Consider the following 18,441-nt stretch of genomic DNA (forward strand, 5'->3'; position numbering starts at 1 on the left):
GAACATTCTCTCTTATCTCCCTCCCGTCCCCGTTTTTCATTCTTTTTTTCTTCATCCTCCTCCCATAATAGCAAGTAAATGAAAATAAAGTGAAGTACCTTGATTGTTTTTGTAGTCTAACTTATTATTCCACAGACCACTTGAAAATCGCTGGGAGTCTCGGCGGACCACTTAATGATCTTTTCAAATATTGTTTGTACTGTTAGCTAACTATTGTAAAGCGCTTTGGGTAACAGTGCTTTATAAAAAAAATGTAAAAAAAAACATTGAGGTGCGGGGTCCGGTCAGGACTTAGGGTGTGGGAGGGGGCTCAGGGCTGGGAGGGAGTTAGGGTGCAGGAGCAAGCTGGGGGTTGGGATGCAGGGTCTGGCCAGGAGTTATGGTGAGGGAGGGGGCTCAGGGTTGGGGTAGGAGGTTGAGGTACAGAGCACCTACCTGGGGCAGCTCCCATTTGGTGTCAGGGGTGCAGGTGGGGATGGGGAGAGGGTGCAGGAGTCAGGGAGAGCAGGGGGCCAGGAGTGTGGGGGGTAGGGGATGTGGGGAGGTCAGGTGGCTGGAGGTGTGTGAAGGAGGTGCAGGAGTCGGGACTGGGTGTGTGTGGGGGGTGCAGGAGTCAGGGAGGGCTGGGTATGTGTGAGGGGGGTACAAGATTCAGGGATGGGGGTGCAGGGTCTGGTCAGGAGTTAGGATTCAGGAGGGAGCTCAGGGTTGGGGCAGGAGGTTTGGGTGTGGAGCACTTACCTGGGGCAGCTCCTGTTTGGTGCGAGGGGTGCAGGAGCTCCCATTTGGTGCTCAGGGTGGGGATGTGGAGGGGGCGGTGCAGGAGTCAGGGCATGGGGTGTGAGGGGGCTGGGTATGTGTGGGGGTGCAGGAGTCAGGGCTGGAGTCGTGACAGTGTGCGAGGGGGATGCAGGAGTCAGGGCAGGGTGCTGGGGTCGTGGGGGGGCTCTGTGCTCCCAGCCCCCTTCCCCTGCCCCCTGCCCTGAGGGGTATGTGTAGGGGGAATGCGGGGCTCCACCTTTGCTCTGCCCTACCCTGATTCCACCCCCTTCCCTAAGGCCCCTGCCTCTTCTCCGCCTCCTCCTCCAAGCCCACTGTAGCCCTGCTCCTCCCGCTCCCTCCAGGGGCGCCAGCAAACAGCTGTTCAGCAGCGGGGGAAGCGTTGGGAGGGAGGAGAGGGAACACGGCATGCTAGGTAGGAGGCGGAGGGGGGAGCTTGGCGGCTGGTGGGTACAGGACAGAGGCGGGGGGCGGAGAAGACCTGGCGGGGCTGCAGCCCAAGCAGAGCAGGCTGGCCCGGGCCGTGGCCCCTTTGGAGCCTGGGCCCAGCGCCATGGCACCATTGTAAACCTGGTACTGTGTCTCAGAGATTTAGTACCAGGTATACTATGGCGCCAATGGCACTGCCACACCAGGCCCACACTTGGAGCCCACAAATATGTTTGGCGCCAGGGCCCACAAAAGGTTAATCAGGCCCTGCGGACACAGACAAACATTATGGAATATTCTCATCTTATGGAACCCCAGCTAAAGCTGACATCATCATCAAGGCCAGGCATAAAGATGCACTCTGCTCTGTAAAAGCGAACAAACAGACAACGCAGTGATTCAATATGGACACTGGCGTAAAACACGGCTGCACTTTATAGAATCACAGAACTGGAAGGGACCTTGAGAGGTCATCTAGTCCAGTCCCTTGCACTCATGACAGGACTAAGTATCTAGACCTTCCCTGACAGGTGTTTGTCTAACCTGCTCTTAAAAATCTCCAATGATGGAGATTCCACAATCTCCCTGGGCAATTTATTCCAGTGCTTAACCACCATGACAGCTAGGAAGTTTTTCCTAATATCCAACCTAAACCTCCCTTGCTGCAATTTAAGCCCTTTGCTTCTTGTCCCATCCTCAGAGGTTTACAAGAACAATTTTTCTCCCTTCTTCTTGTAACAACCTTTTATGTACTTGAAAAGTATTATCATGTCCCCTCCCAGTCTTCTCTTTTCCAAACTAAACAAACCCAATTTTTTCAATCTTCCTTCATAAGGCATGTTTTCTGGTCCAGTGGTTCTTAAACGTTTTTTTTCGCGGATCACTTGAAAACTGCTAAGGGTCTTTCCAAATGTTGTTTGTACTGTTAGCTAACTATTGTAAAGAGTTTTGCATAGAAGCGCTATATAATAAAAACTTAATAATAATTAACTTTTTTTGTTCTACAAATAAAAGCACACAACTCATATTTTAATATCAGTAGTCTTACCTTTCTAATGAGATGGATGTGCCCTCTCTCCCCTGCTGAGGCTGGGAAGGAGGGGAGTTTCTTCCCCGCTACAGCAGTCGCAGAGCTGAGACTGGGAAGGAGAGCCATGTCTCCCGGCAGCCACAGACCTGGAGCTGGTGAAAGTCACCTCTTTCTCTGGCCACTGCAACCCTGCACATCCCAAATTCCTCCCACCCCTTCTTCTCACCCCACTTCCCCCTCCCACCTACCCCTTATTCCCCCAAGGCCACCACCTCACCTTACATGTGGGTCTTCTCCAGGGTCCAGGCACTTAATTAGTGGAGCTATGCCTGCACGGCTCCACTAATTAGGTGTATGGTCCTTCATTCTTCTGTATGCGGCCGCCCAGGCATGCACCTTAGAGGGAACTAGCCTCTGTTCTAGACCTTTAATAATTTTTGTTGCTCTTCTCTGGACTTTCTCCAATTTGTCCACATCTTTCCTGAAATGTGGTGCCCAGAACTGGACACAATACTCCAAATTAAGGCCTAATCAGCATGAAGTACAGTGGAAGAACTACTTCTCATGTCTTGCTTACAACATTCTTGCTAGTACATCCCAGACTGATGTTAGCTTTTTTTCAACACTATTACACTATTGACTCATATTTAACTTGTGGTCCACTATGACCCCCCCCCCCGATCTCTCCCCGCAGTACTCCTTCCTAGGTAGTCATTTCCCATTTTGTACATATGCAACTCATTGTTCCTTTCTAAGTGGAGTACTTTGCATTTATCCTTATTGAATTTCATCCTCTTTACTTCAGTTCATTTCTCCAGTTTGTCCAGATCATTTTGAATTATAATCCTATCCTCCAAAGCACTTGCAAGCCCTCCAAGCTTGGTATCATCCACAAACTTTATAAATGTACTCTCTATGCCATTATCTAAATAATTGATATATCTACTGTTGTTTGGCATTGCCATAGACTGGAGAGTGAAGAAGTGTACGAGCAACACAAACTCTGGTATGGCATGGATATATGGCAAATGCCTAGAACTTTGCTGACAATATTGTGCTACTGAGTGATATACCTTCCAAAAAGCTACAAATTAAGACAACTTGGTAAAAACAGGAGGCCAAACAGAGCTCAGAATCAGTTATGCTAAAAGAAACTCCTTGAAACCCTGACATCAGGCAACATCATCATATTAGAAGGCAAAAATATCAAAAAAGTATAACAGTTCACATACCCTATAAGTCAATGGCCATCTCAAGAAGAAAGGGACACCAAAGATAGAAGAAGCATCCACAGCATTTGCTAAACTTAACAAAGCATGGAAATCAAAAAGATACACAATACCAGAACAAAACTGAGAACTGTCAACTTGAACATAATCTCAGTGCTAACCTATGGCTATGAGAGCTGGAGATTCACCAAAACAATAGACAGAAAACTAGACACGTTAAAAAATAAGTGTCTGTGAAAGATTTTGGGCATTGGTTGGAGAGACTTTCACCAACAAACAGATCTGAAAAATCTTCACCAGAATCAGAAGAAAGTGCTGGACACATTTAGAGCAAGTACACAGGGACTCCCACATGAAGCCATCAAGTGGGAACCAACTGGTGTGAGGAAATGAGTATGTCCAAGATAAACCTTAAGAAAAACTCGTAGCAGGGAGGACAGAACAGTTAACGTCAGCACCACAGAGCAGACAGAAGCAGCAGTAAATGTCAGAGTGGAGCAGAAGAGAGTACTTTCCATCCTAAGCACCAACACTGGCACAAGAGTAATATTATATATATATATATACACACACACACTAAAAAAATTGCCAACCACAAGTATCAAAAATCATGAGTCAGGCTCCAAAAAATAAAATAAATAAAAAAATAAAAATCATGATTGGCTTAAAAATGAGCTATTTTTAAAATGACTTTGGGTTCTTTCTAATTTGTCTTCTGGTGTCATAGTCTTTGTGGGACACAATTTCAAGTTTTTCTTTGCAATCAGGAAGGCTGAAACCTTTTTTTTCCCCACACATAATCCCAGGACTCCAGGAACTGAGGCTTTCAGAAAAGCAACAACTATCCCAAGACTGCTGATAAAATCATGCAAATTGGCAGCTCTGCCCCAACTATGGGAGCAAAGCAGAGTGGAGGGAGTGGCAGGGGTGGGGATCCCGTCTGCCTGGGTGCATTTTAGGGTTGCTAGGTGCCTTGTTTTCAACTGGAAAGCCTGGACAAAAACGGACTGGTACCATGTCTGGTTACCATGAATGGGAGAGGAGGGAGAAGGTGTCAGCATCTCATGGGCCGACAGGCTCCGCATCAAGGTTGTGAGCTGTAGTTCACGAAAGCTTATGCCCAAATAAATTTGTTAGTCTCTAAGATGCCACAAGTACTCCTTTTCTTTTTGCATCAGGGGCTGTAGCTCGCATCCCAGCCCCAGAACAGAGGGCCCCCAGCTGGTGGTGGAGTGGGGGGAAACGGAGAAGATCAAAAAGAAAAGGAGTACTTGTGGCACCTTAGAGACTAACAAATTTATTAGAGCATAAGCTTTCGTGAGCTACAGCTCACTTCATCGGATGCATTTGGTGGAAAAAACAGAGGAGAGATTTATATACACACACACAGAGAACATGAAACAATGGGTTTATCATACACACTGTAAGGAGAGTGATCACTTAAGATAAGTCATCACCAGCAGCAGGGGGGGGAAAGGAGGAAAACCTTTCATGGTGACAAGCAAGGTAGGCTAATTTCAGCAGTTAACAAGAATATCAGAGGAACAGTGGGGAGTGGGGTGGGGGGGGGGAGAAATACCATGGGGAAATAATGACAGGTTTCAGAGTAGCAGCCGTGTTAGTCTGTATTCGCAAAAAGAAAAGGAGTACTTGTGGCACCTTAGAGACTAACAAATTTATTAGAGCATAAGCTTTTGTGAGCTACATGAAAGGTTTATAAATCTCTCCTCTGTTTTTTCCACCAAATGCATCCGATGAAGTGAGCTGTAGCTCACGAAAGCTTATGCTCTAATAAATTTGTTAGTCTCTAAGGTGCCACAAGTACTCCTTTTCTTCATGGGGAAATAGTTTTACTTTGTGTAATGACTCATCCATTCCCAGTCTCTATTCAAGCCTAAGTTAATTGTATCCAGTTTGCAAATTAATTCCAATTCAGCAGTCTCTCGTTGGAGTCTGTTTTTGAAGCTTTTTTGTTGAAGGATAGCCACTCTTAGGTCTGTGATCAAGTGACCAGAGAGATTGAAGTGTTCTCCAACTGGTTTTTGAATGTTATAATTCTTGACGTCTGATTTGTGTCCATTCATTCTTTTACGTAGAGACCGTCCAGTTTGGCCAATGTACATGGCAGAGGGGCATTGCTGGCACATGATGGCATATATCACATTGGTAGATGCGCAGGTGAACGAGCCTCTGATAGCGTGGCTGATGTGATTAGGCCCTATGATGGTGTCCCCTGAATAGATATGTGGACAGAGTTGGCAATGGGCTTTGTTGCAAGGATAGGTTCCTGGGTTAGTGGTTCTGTTGTGTGGTTGCTGGTGAGTATTTGCTTCAGATTGGGGGGCTGTCTGTAAGCAAGGACTGGCCTGTCTCCCAAGATCTGTGAGAGTGATGGGTCATCCTTCAGGATAGGTTGTAGATCCTTGATGATGCGTTGGAGAGGTTTTAGTTGGGGGCTGAAGGTGATGGCTAGTGGCGTTCTGTTATTTTCTTTGTTGGGCCTGTCCTGTAGTAGGTGACTTCTGGGTACTCTTCTGGCTCTGTCAATCTGTTTCTTTACTTCAGTAGGTGGGTATTGTAGTTGTAGGAATGCATGATAGAGATCTTGTAGGTGTTTGTCTCTGTCTGAGGGGTTGGAGCAAATGCGGTTATATCGTAGCGCTTGGCTGTAGACAATGGATCGAGTGGTATGATCTGGATGAAAGCTAGAGGCATATAGGTAGGAATAGCGGTCAGTAGGTTTCCGATATAGGGTGGTGTTTATGTGACCATCGCTTATTAGCACCGTAGTGTCCAGGAAGTGGATCTCTTGTGTGGACTGGTCCAGGCTGAGGTTGATGGTGGGCTGGAAATTGTTGAAATCATGGTGGAATTCCTCAAGAGCTTCTTTTCCATGGGTCCAGATGATGAAGATGTCATCAATGTAGCGCAAGTAGAGTAGGGGCATTAGGGGACGAGAGCTGAGGAAGCGTTGTTCTAAGTCAGCCATAAAAATGTTGGCATACTGGAGAAGATCCAGTAACCTGGAAGGGGGAAGGACAGAAGCGCAGTGAGCAAGGAGCCACAGGGGATGGGAGGAGAGAGAGGAGCAAGCAGGGAGAGGAACCCTGAGAGAACAGATAGGGTGCGAAGCTGGGATCTAGGGGAGAGCCGGGGCAGGGGATCCAATTAGAAATTTGGCTAACGTAGTCCCACGCGGCCCCCGCCCCCAAGGGCAGGGTGGAGGAAGAGGAGCCCTCAGCCAGCGAGTAGGCCAGCCCGAGAGCAAGGGTCAACAACATGTCCCTAGATGGACACAAGTATCCATGGTAAAAATGTTGAGGTCTGTGGTAATTTTTCAAAAAAACTGAGTGACATACCCCCGCCCCCCACAACGTCCGTCACGAAGTTCGTTAATTTTGTCAGGCACGCACCGGGCAATATGGTGGTCCCGACCACTGCCCGAGAGGAGCGACCAGGGGGCGGGGAGCGGCCGGGGAGCGTGGTCATGGGGTGGAGAGAAGCCAGCGACGCAGGGCCCGCAGCGGCAGCGTAAGTCTAGCAGGCCCGGCGCCATGGCGCCACTGTAAACCCGGTACTGCCCGGAATAGGGGTCCGGCTGCCCTGCCACGTGGGCAGTAAACACCAAGGGGGCTCGCGGGGCCACGGCAAAGCTGTCACCGAGACCCCCGGCTCTCCCGAGACCGGCACACGCGCACAGCCCCCTTGCCTGCCCAGGCCACGCCCCTCTCCTGTCCGTGAAGGAACCTAAGCGCATGTGCGGAAACTCCACAAGGCTGAACGTCCCTCGGCCGCAGGCCCCACTTGCACATCCGCTGGAGGGAGAGGGAGGTGACGGCGCGGCGCATGCGCATATGGGTAGTGCCCAATTTTGTTCAGGTGCTCGGGGCCGTTGAGGCTATCCCGGAGGGAGGGGTTTCCGCACAGGAGCTCGGCTCATGTGATCCAGAGGCGCGGGTGCCTTATTTGAAGCGGGCGCGCGCTGTGGCGCGCGGGAGGAGCCGGTGAGTGATCCGTGCAACGGACCCAGCGCGAGGGGACGGAAGTGGAGCAGCCTCAGCGCCTCTTGCGCGGGGAGGGGGGAGAACAGTCAGTAAGTCACCCCTGGCGGTTTCCCGCCGCGAACAGCCTAGGAGCGCGGGGGCCTGGGCCTCGGCCTGGGCCACGGCCACCCGTGCAGCAGGTCTGGGGAGCGGAGGCAGCCTGGCTAGTAGCGGGTGCGTCGGGGCCAATGTGCCCTGGGAGAGCAGGGGCCATGCCCCACCCTGGCTGCCAGTGCCCCATAGCCCCGCCTAGGGAGAGTGATGCCAACCCACGTAGGGGAGCAGAGCCCCCTGCGGATGGGCAGGGGAGGCGAGTGGCAGCCTGTCACGATGCCCCATGGGGCAGGGAGGAGACATCCTGGGGACATGGAGGTAGAATGCCAAGCGTTAGCTGGGGTATACCAGCGCCTGGGCGGAAACGCTCAGGAGGTGAAATCGCACTCAGCCAGTTGTCCCTGCCCAGTGATGGCCTATGGTGGGGTGGGACTGCTGGCTGGGCTGTCTCGGTGCCAGCTGGATGGGCGAGGGTGTTCTTTATAGGTTTGTTATTAACGCTCTCTTTCCACCCCCCCCACCCCTGCCTGCTGTGTGGGGAGAACTGGTGACCCTCATGCTGGGACTTGTGTGTTTTCTTTCCCCTTTTCTCCTCTGACAGGATGCTGGGTACATGTGGCATGCAACGATGTCACCAAGAGGTGCTAAAGAAGAACCGGGTGTCACTGGCAAAGCAGCTGGTGTTGATGGAATTGCTGGAGCATCTGATAGAGAAGGATGTTATCACCATAGAAATGATGGAAGCTATACAGGTGTTCCTCACACTCCTGTTTGGCCTAAGCAGTTTATATAATTTTGTCTTCTGTGAAATAGTGACATCACCAAACCTGTGTTCATATTAATTTCAGGTTTGCAGTCTGAGCTGGTCTGTGTCCTCCCCTCCCCCCAGTACTTTGAAAACTCTGGCTATGTTTTCTCTTAAGGAAAAGCATTGTGTCCTAAAATAGTTTAACTAATAGGTTAAACTTGAGTTAGCATGTAGCATAGGCAAGAACAAGTCATATTTTAATAGGTGTTAGTTGGTTGAGGTCACCTGTAGGACCCTGTCAGTGATGAGAGGCAGCTGTGTAGAAGCTTAACCAAACAAATGTATATAAGGAGAGAGAGAACAGAATGCTATTTGCAGCTGCTTGCCATGTAAATAGCACTAATGTCAGCAGTGGGTGGAGCATAAGTCCTCTTAGGTTTTTCTGTGAGGGCATGGGGTCAGAGCCTCTATTTTTAATAGGTTCTGATGAAAGCAGTGGTTTTGACAAAAATAAGTAAAACAAAAGTAGATCTTCATGGAGCATGAATCTCATAAATTGAAAAGGTAACTCAAGAAAGGTTTGCAGGTTATTTTTAAAACACAGGTCTGATAGTCATTGGTGTGATATCATTGTAATCATATCTCTGTTATAGATGTACAGTGTTATCTTTGCAAGTAACTTACCCTAGGGAAACTGAGTTGAGGTGAACATCTGCCTTCAAAAGGGTGCTATAATGCTGAAATACATTCATGTCTTTAATTATACGTTATGTGCTTGTACAGTGGGGCCAATCCTGATTGTGGCCATTAATTGCTTCTCCAATAAAATTATTTAAAAAAAAAAAAAAACAAACCCCAACAATGTTGTGTAAACTGCTTTAAGAAGGTTGGATAGCAAGTGGTCTAATGATTGCAGATAGGTACTAAGAAGAGCAAGGTGCTATTATTATCCTAGCTAGAGCAGTAGGGACTGATCAGTTGGGACAATCATCTCTTATAAGTAGGGCTGTCAAGCGATTAAAAAAATTAATTGTGATTAATCACACTGGTAAACAGTAACAGAATACCATTTAAATATTGGATGTTTTCTAAATTTTCAAATATATTGATTTCAATCATAACACAGAATACAAATTATACAGTGCTCCCTTTATTTTTGATTACAAATACTTGCACTGTGAAAAAACAGAAGAAATAGTATTTTTCAATTCACCTAATACATATACTGTAGTGCAATCTCTTTATCATGAAAGTGGAACTTACAAATATAGAATAATGTACAAAAAATAACTGCATTTAAAAATAAAGCAATGTAAAACTTTAGAGCCTACAAGTGCACTCAGTTCTATTTCTTGTTCAGCCAATTGCTCAGACAAACAAATTCATTTACATTTGCAAGAGATAATGCTGCCCGCTTCTTGTTTACAATGTCACCTGAAAGTGAGAAAAGGCATTCTCATGTCACTATTGCAGCCAGAGTTGCAAGATATTTACGTGCCAGATGTGCTAAAGATTCATATGTCCTTTAATGCTTCAGCCACTATTCAAGAAGATATGCTTCCATGCTGATGATGGGTTCTGCTTGATATCAGTCCAAAGCAGTGCGGACCGATGCATGTTCATTTTCATCATCCGAGTCAGGTGCCACTAGCAGACGATTGATTTTCTTTTTTGGTGATTCGGATTCTGTAGTTTCTGCATCAGAGTGTTGCTCTTTTAAGACTTATGAAACCATGCTCCATACCTCTCAGATTTTGGAAGACACTTCAGATTCTTAAACCTTTGGTCAAATACCATAGCTATCTTTAGAAATTTCACATTTGTACCGTCTTTGCATTTTGTCAAGTCTGCAGTGAAAGTGTTCTTAAAATGAACATGTGCTGTGTCATCATCTGAGACTACTATAACATGAAATATGTCAGAATGCAGGTAAAATAGAGACGGAGACATAAAATTCTCCCCAAAAGGAGGTCAGTCACAAATTTAATTAATGCATTTTTTTTTTTAACGAGCATCTTCAGCATGTTCTCTAGAATGGTGGCCGAAGCATGAAGGGACATATGAATGTTGAGGCTGAGGTGCACATATGTGTATAGCTAATTTACCTGAACGGTGTAAAAAAATGTAGTGAAGTGCACAGAGTCCTTTGGGTATCATTCATAAGGTATGTGGCATAGACATTCTCCATGACATGAAAGTCTTTCTTTCTTAAACCCTAAGAAATTTCATCCAAAAAACTGTTAATGCTCATACAAATGTTTAATGTTCCTTATTACATTTGTCTTTAATTATGCAATCTTGTATTAGTTCTTCTTTTCCTACCAGTTTAGATACTTATATATAGCATCTTGTAAGATTTTTCGTATTTAACAAGGAAACATTATGCTTATACTAACACATTTTCTGATGGATTTGTATATAAATATATGGGACCTGGAACTGAGTGGTTGGGATATGATGGAAATTGTGTTAGAATGCAGAGTGTGGAATAAAGGAGGAACAGGATAGATACTGTACAGGGAAGTGGTGGTAAGAATCATGTAGAGGAAAAATATGAAAGATACACAACCTAGAGGGCATGATGATGGAGCATATGAGCAGGGGGTTGGACTAGATGACCTCCTGAGGTCCCTTCCAACCCTGATATTCTATGATTCTGTGATCTCAGATGAGGGAACAGGATTTGAAACTCATTTTGAGGTGTAATTAAAATTAATTCTAGAGGGGTTTTTTGTTCTGGTTTTAATTTTCTTATCTGTGGATCCAGGCTAAGGCTGGGAGCTTCAGCCAAAATGTAGAGTTACTCAATCTGCTGCCCAAGAGGGGCCCCACAGCCTTCTCAGCCTTCTGTGAAGCTCTGCGAGAAACCAAACAGCAGCACCTGGAGGAAATGCTCTTGAACGCCATACCCAGCCTGAGCAATGGGATTTCAAAGGTAAGAGAGGGCTACAAAATCAGAAGAATGGAACGTATTTGGGAATAGATGTGATCATGACGGGCGGGTGTACCTTGAATGTAAACAAAAGAAATTTTTGGCTATTGGGGGAGAACCTGAGTGTAATAAGTGATAAGCAAAGGGTTGTGGGGATAATATACTGTGAATTGGGCTCATATATTGTGAAGAAGCATAAAGGCCTGAAAAGGTTTGATGTGGTGGTTTTTTACATTAAAATGTCTAGGGTGGAAGATTCTGACTAGAGCGCTGGTGAAAGTGAGTTGTTAAGAGGGGAAAGGATTTTGTTCTTGCTCTTTTATTTACAGTGGCTAATGTTTGAATAAAGGAAGCCTTTGTTAAAGATTCAATACCATTACCATATTAACTATGGTGATAAGATCTCTCAATAAGCACTTTATACCTGGGAAAGACCAGATTTTACAATCCTGATTGATACAAACAAGTTGAAAAATCCTTTTGGTAAAAATATACTTCCCAGGCATTCTTTATATGTCATAAAGAGGCAAGGGCTGTGGGAAGCACCAACACAATTTTAAAAAAAACCCTTTTGAAAGTAGCCTAAAAGAGGGGGAGGAGGAGATTGAGTGGGGCATATAGCTGAGAATAAAGACTAATCCAGAGAGGGTACCCTGAATGTGAGGAGGGGGAACTCTACAGGGGGATTCAGATGGGATTAGGTGAGCATGGAGAGGAAGAGATCTTGAGTTTAAAGAAAACATAGCCTAATCCTCTTGAGCCACACATTCCTTGTGACTGAGATCTGGATCAGAGTTGGTGATCTAAAGGTTTAAAGTTTTATATTCAATTCCTCAATCCCTACAGTTCTGTACTGGACAGATTAACAGGAATCTTCGACTGGTGACTTCATGGATTTCTATAATCTCTTGCAGTTGGGCCAAGGTTATGAGTCAAGTGTCCCGTTCCCAGTTCGTGAGTCCTGCTTCTCACCAAAGAGACCACGCCGGATTCATGGTGAATAATCCAAGACATAGTGAAGGTTGAATTGGCCATTTCTTCCAGGGGGAAAATAGATTACTACTTGCTCTCCTTCCCCGAAATACTGCACACCATTTTGCTTAGCCCAGAAATCTGGAAGTTCCAGTGGTAAAACACACTTTCAGTTTCTAATTAGCTTTCATCATGGTTCATACAATCATAAAAGTAACTCCATTATGTAAGCAAAATGTGTCAACTGTAAAATTCTGAGTTTTAAAATTCTTTTTAAGTTTAAGATGTATGAGAATGAGAGCTTGAGTTATTTAGTTAGCACTAGAGATTCTGAGAGGATTATATTGTTATCTTAACAGCACCCACAAGAACGGTGAGTGCTTTTACAAATCAAAAGAAGGCACAGCCACACAGTCCCAATGAATTTACAATCTAATTTTAGATGTGATTTGACATTTGGGGTTAGCAAACAGTAGGGGGAGGAAGGAAGGATTACGTCAGTAAAGTAAAAGTTACAAATTTATGGCATGTGCATGTTTTACTGATTCGGTTCTGTGGATCATGTAATAATGAGTTTTATGTTCTAATTTAAAAAAAAAAGGCAGCAAATGACAATTTTAAATAATTACTAAGACAGAGTTAAATCACCAAAAAACTTGTGATACTAACAAGAAATGTGATCCCTTTAGTCCCCTTGCTTTAATCCCCACCCTCTCTTTCTTTATTACCTACATATGCCCCATCCCGACTGGATCTCTGTTACTCTTCCATTCTGGGACTTCTCATCCAACCTAAGTGTTCTTGCCTCCACTGGATCCTTGTCCCAGCCAGCATAGGAGAGAGAGACAGAAAAGGGACAATGATGGGAGTAAAAGTTGGGGAAACGAGTCACACGTCCACCCAAATTAGGCCTAATCAATTTTTGCCTTTATTCAACAATTTCAGACAGAATTATTGTCACTTATAATGTCTGGACATACCTTTATGACAAACAGATAATAGACAAGACAGAATTAGTAAATGGCCCAAATTACCACATTCTGGGGCACTGGGAAGTTCTTCCACCTTCCATGATAGAAATTGCTTTCTCTGATCCCTTGGTCCCATTCTTCAGTTTCTGGTCCAGTGTTTTTCCACTTTAGGTCCATGTTCACTATACATTTCTACATTACAGATTACTTTAATCTTTATCCAGTCGGCTTTTAGCACACTCCTCTTTGGATTTTAAGTAACCCAGACATTACTCATGTGTAAGCTTCAATTACCCAACTTCTACATTTTTCCTGCTTGTTTTACAGTTTTTGGATCATGTCCTGAGTCTTTTCAGAAAAAAAAAAAAGGGGGGGGGGGGGCTTATTTATCATTACATGTTTGTGTATCTCTTACTTCATCTTTCAACACACTACCTTTTTTTTTTTTCTATAAGCAATATCAAGTTAAGCAGATTAGCAATCCTATGTAAAGGAAGAATTGGCAAAATCACACTTATGCTAGCAAGGACTTGGTCTAATCATTTACCTCATCTGTGTTCATTCACTATATAGAATTACAAACTATGAAAAATATAGGTATCAATACTCTTAATCTTACCATTAACAATTTTTCATTTTGTATTTCATTGTTACTCATCAGTATGTGATTCTGTGCTCCCCTTAATCTATTGGGAAGGGAGAGTTATGAAAAACAGGATGATTCTTTAATGTCAGTATTTCTTAACTTTTTTAAATGTAAAGTCCAGTTTTGTTTGTGAATCATTGCAAAGAAACTTCATTAGAATTTTTTCTGTGAGTGCAGTTTTAGGGCCTGGATATGTAGTTGCTTTTAATGGTACCCCAACAGACAGGTTCCCTGCTTTCACTTCTGGTGCCCAGCTCCACCTTAGCATGGACCAGTGGCGGGTCCGGGCTACCCCTCCCCTGGCCATGCAGTGTGACAGGTTGGACCCCTTAGGATGCTACCTGATGTGTTGAGATACCACTGAGCCCATCTGTTATGCCAGCCTGAGGCCCTTTTTACCTGGCCTGCTGAGCCAAGCCATTAAGCCTCCTCCAGCAAACACACAGGCAGGGCCACACCCCACTGCAGAACAAAACAGACACTGAGATCAGATCTGGGAAGGCTCAGCTTAAGGGACTTGTCCAAGCACTCAGGTGTCCACCTCCCTTTGAGTGCAGACCCAAAGGTATATTAGGAAATCCACCTCCTCTCTCAATGTGGAGGAAAGTATGCACGTCTCTTCGCCTCTCCCCCCCCCGCCCCATTAGAAACTGGGTTTAATAAGAAACAAAATAAATTTTATTAACTATAAAAGGCAGATTTTTGAGTGGTTAAAGCGATAGCAAACAGAACAAAGCAGATTACTAAGGAAATAAAACCAAACACTTAAACTAAGTTTGTTTCATTAAAGAAATTGGTTACAAATAGTAATTTCTCACCCTAGATATTGTTGCAGGCAGATTACAGAAAGTCTTGAAAGGCAGATGCTCTGGTCTCCATCTGGAAACCTCAGTTAGTATTACTCACAAGCTAGATACCCTTCCAGCTTAGGCTCAATACTTCTCTCTCCAGTTCAGTTCTTGCTTTCAGGTCTTTTGCAGTGTTTCTTAGGCTGGGGAGGCAGAGGAGACTCCTACTGATGTCACTCCCTGCCTTATGTAGCTCTTGTGTAAGGTGGGAACTCTATCTTCTAGTGGAAAACCATTGGCATTCCAAAAGGGGAGGAGGAGTATCCAGTACCAGGTGATTCAGACCCATAACTCTGCATGGCTGTGGCAGGCATTGCCTGTAGGCTGTCTCCAGGGTCCACAAGAAGACTAATCTCTTTCACCAGTCCATTGTCTCTGCTAATGGCCAATTAGCCCTGTCTGGCTTTTTCCATTGTTATACCTAAAGGGCTGGTTGGGGATGACACCCAAAGTCACACATTTGAAATAGATACATAGTTAATATTCCTAACTTCAGATACAGAAATGATACAGGCATAAAAATTGGATAATCACATTCGGTAAATCATAACCTTTCCAATGATATGTCACATGAGCCATCTTGCATAGAGTATATATCAATTATGTCCTATTAAAATCATAAACATATTTTCATAAAGAATATGGAGTGAAACATCATGGGCAGGTCTGGGGTTGAGTGGGTGCCCCCATAGACTCTGACTCTGTGGATGTTCCAGGGCTGGAGCACCCATAGAGAGAAATTAGCAGGTGCTGCTGAGCAGCACCAACTGGCAGCTAAGCTCCCTCCTCGCCCAGCGCCTCTCACCTGCCACAAACAGAGTGTTTTGCAGAGTGTAGGAAGCTCTGGGAGGGAGAAGTGGGGATGGGGCATGCTCTGGGGAAGAGGTGGGGCAGGGAAGGCAGAGTGTGGGCAGGGACTTGGGGAAGGGGTCGGGGGGGGTCAAGCACTCCCCGGCGAGTGGCAAGTCTCAGCTAGGCGGGTTCCCCCAGCGCCTGCGTAGTGCTAAATAGGCTGCTGTATAGCCGCACAGCTTACAGGGAACTTGGCACATAATCTCTTTTTATCCCTTGCTTAAATGTAAGAATTAAGAACTTTTAATTAAAAAAAATAAAATCTTCCTTTACTTTGCTGAAATTCTAATTGACGCACTGCCATCCTGTGTATATCACACGGAATGTCAAAACAAACTGTACCGCAGTTTTGCCTTAAAAGGTGCAGATTTTTTTCAATGATAATAAAAAGTAAGTTTAAAAAACCCCCAAAACTGGAATTGTTTAAATCACTTAAGTGCCGTTTTTAGAACTTTGATACCTAAATAACTTGAATGGTGTGTATCAGGATTACTGTTGCTTTTTGAAAAAAATTTTAACAAAAAAACTGCTCACAGAACTGACGGCAAGCTGGTACAACAGTGACAACATAGGTGCCAAGCACCCATGGAGAAAAATTTGTTGGTGCTTAGCACCCACCAACAGTCAAGCTCCCCTCCCTCCACCCCACTCCTGCCCACCGCAGGTCCCTGCTCATCAGTTCCTCCCTCTCTCTCCTGCATGCAGCAGAACAGCTGTTCAGGGGGCATGAGGCACTGGGAGGGAGTGGAAAGAATGGGGTGGGGTGGGGCAGGAAGAGATGGGGCCTTGGGGGAAGGAGTGGAGTGGGGGCAGGGCCTGGGGCTGAGTGGAGATTGAGCACCCTTGGGGAAAATTAGAAACTGGCGCCTGTGAGTGACAGTATGTGACATCAAAGAACAACAAAACCTGTGAGTGTGATTCTCTGACCAGACTTGAGCCGGTGTACTACACCGGATTCGGGGCAAGGGAGATAAACATATATAGGAGGAGAGGCTCATACAAAATATTTAGCAATTTCCTGAATAGGCTACTTTTGGTAAACTGATGAGAGATTTAGTGTTTTCCTGCAAATTACCACAGTCTGTGTGGTGGGTTTTTTTTTTCTTTTCTTTTGCCCACCCAACCCCGCTTGCAACAAAATACATTTTACCTGTTCTTGCTATTATGGCAACTGGTTCTGCTATATTATGGGATCCCAGTCCCATTGCAGGTGACTGAAAAGTGACTAAAAATTATCTTTTAGAAAACTGCTTCCTATGTGTATTATTCAGTTGTGTATACTCATTTTAATAACTACAAAGATTCTACTGCTTTTTTTTCTTCTGCTGCAAAAACAGCATAGCTCAGAAGGAGTGATCTAGGTTCCCTTTCCTGTTGTGCAGTTCAAATTCATTGCAGTGATACAAAAGCCAATAAAAACACTGGGATTGCATGAGTGTACTGAAGGAATAATTGGTGATGATGAATACAGAGGAGAAAGCCCAGTTTGATAAATCAAACTGTCACTTGTCCCAATCCAGTTTCTTTTAATGGGTTTGCATGGATGTAACTGATTTGGAACTTGGTAAACAATTCTGTTAATGCACAAGAAGCAATAGGCACCAGTTCCTTTCTCTGAGAAGTATTGTTTGTGCAGGGCAAACAGCAGTAATAACTTCTCATTCACGTCACAGAGCTGACCCCAAATAGCCCCAAGGGGCTGACCTACTGGGTGAAAGATGACTGGAAATGTCTTACAGTAGAACCACACTTTAACATTAGCTAGTTAACATTTGTGCAGTGCTTTCAGTATGTGAAGCACTGTATACTATGTCTAAGTAACTGTTTCATATTAAATATGTTTTGCAGCCAGATCTTTCGTTTGTTCATTGCTGACTTTTTTTGTATCTCTCAAATAGAGCTGATGGAGCATTCCTTGGATAATGGAGATGGTCCTCCTTACATTCCGGTGAAGCCATGCACCCCAGAATTCTATTATGCTCACCAGCGCTTGGTGAGTATTTGATGGGGAAGGAACTGAGGTGGGATGGTTGGATGAGCTGAAGAAAGAGCACTCCACAAGCAGGCTGGGTGAAGAAAAATGCATTTTTGGGCTGTAAATATTTTTTATATATAATGACACACATGTAACTCAAAGGTGTTACCAGTCATAGTCCACCTCATGTGACTCCCACCAGCAAGAGTCAGAGAACCCTAGATCAGTGTCATAATCCTGTGCTACAGACCCATGCCTTCTTGAGACAGCTATTCCAGTCTGTCACTCTTTGTGCCAACATTCACAACTACATGTGCCTGTCAGTCCGTGCACACATTTGTTTCATCTGTGTTCGGGCTGACAAACTCTGCTGCTTTCATTTTGTCTCAGCTGGAAAGGGAGGAGTTGCTCCCTAGGCTCACAGGAACTAGATGAGTATTCTGTGCAAATCCTATGGGAGAAGCACGTAATCCTCCACGGTGGTCTGTATGTCTCAGTACCTGTTACAAATGATGGAGCCTTCACCCCATGTAGGAAGCAAAGTAGAGCATTTCTAGCCCAAGATGGTTTCTCTATCTGTACCTTTGCATCTCTTGTGTCCCAAAGGTCTTGCACACCTTATCACAATAATGGAGTGGATGTGTAGTATCCTGTAACTTTATTTCTTTTCCCAAATAGCTGGGTTTACCTATTTCTGCCCTTCTCTGTTGTTAACAGTCATATAAGTTGATATCACAGCCCCGGGGCCTGGCACTTGTGCTCAGCAACATGCACTTCAGCAGTGAGAAGGACCTGGAGTTCCGTTCAGGTGGAGATGTGGATTACACAGCTCTGGAAATGCTCTTCAAGCACCTTGGCTACAGGGTGACTGTCCTGCACGATCAAACTGTGCCGGTGAGGAGGTTCCTTTGCTGCCTAGAGAGTGGAGTTGG

General features: G+C 45.0%; 1 protein-coding gene across 4 annotated transcripts in view; it reads left to right on the forward strand.

Annotated features, from left to right (window-relative positions):
• Positions 1 to 7,314: 7,314 nt before the first annotated feature.
• The window catches only part of CASP2 (caspase 2), a 29,163-nt gene continuing 18,036 nt past the window's right edge, over positions 7,315 to 18,441 (forward strand). For 2 of the 4 annotated variants that reach the window (XM_038404524.2, XM_038404549.2), the window contains exons 1-6: positions 7,315 to 7,472; positions 8,167 to 8,317; positions 11,081 to 11,248; positions 12,160 to 12,241; positions 17,433 to 17,527; positions 18,227 to 18,403. In XM_038404524.2, coding sequence (XP_038260452.1) covers positions 7,315 to 7,472; positions 8,167 to 8,317; positions 11,081 to 11,248; positions 12,160 to 12,241; positions 17,433 to 17,527; positions 18,227 to 18,403 — 831 coding nt within the window. Of the gene's footprint in view, positions 7,562 to 7,636; positions 8,052 to 8,166; positions 8,318 to 11,080; positions 11,249 to 12,159; positions 12,242 to 17,432; positions 17,528 to 18,226; positions 18,404 to 18,441 lie in introns of those variants that run through there. The other 2 variants (XM_038404530.2, XM_043513300.1) reach the window with 2 other exon arrangements.

This window comes from Dermochelys coriacea, chromosome 1, assembly GCF_009764565.3.
Source record: "Dermochelys coriacea isolate rDerCor1 chromosome 1, rDerCor1.pri.v4, whole genome shotgun sequence".
Taxonomy (NCBI): Eukaryota; Metazoa; Chordata; order Testudines; family Dermochelyidae; genus Dermochelys; species Dermochelys coriacea.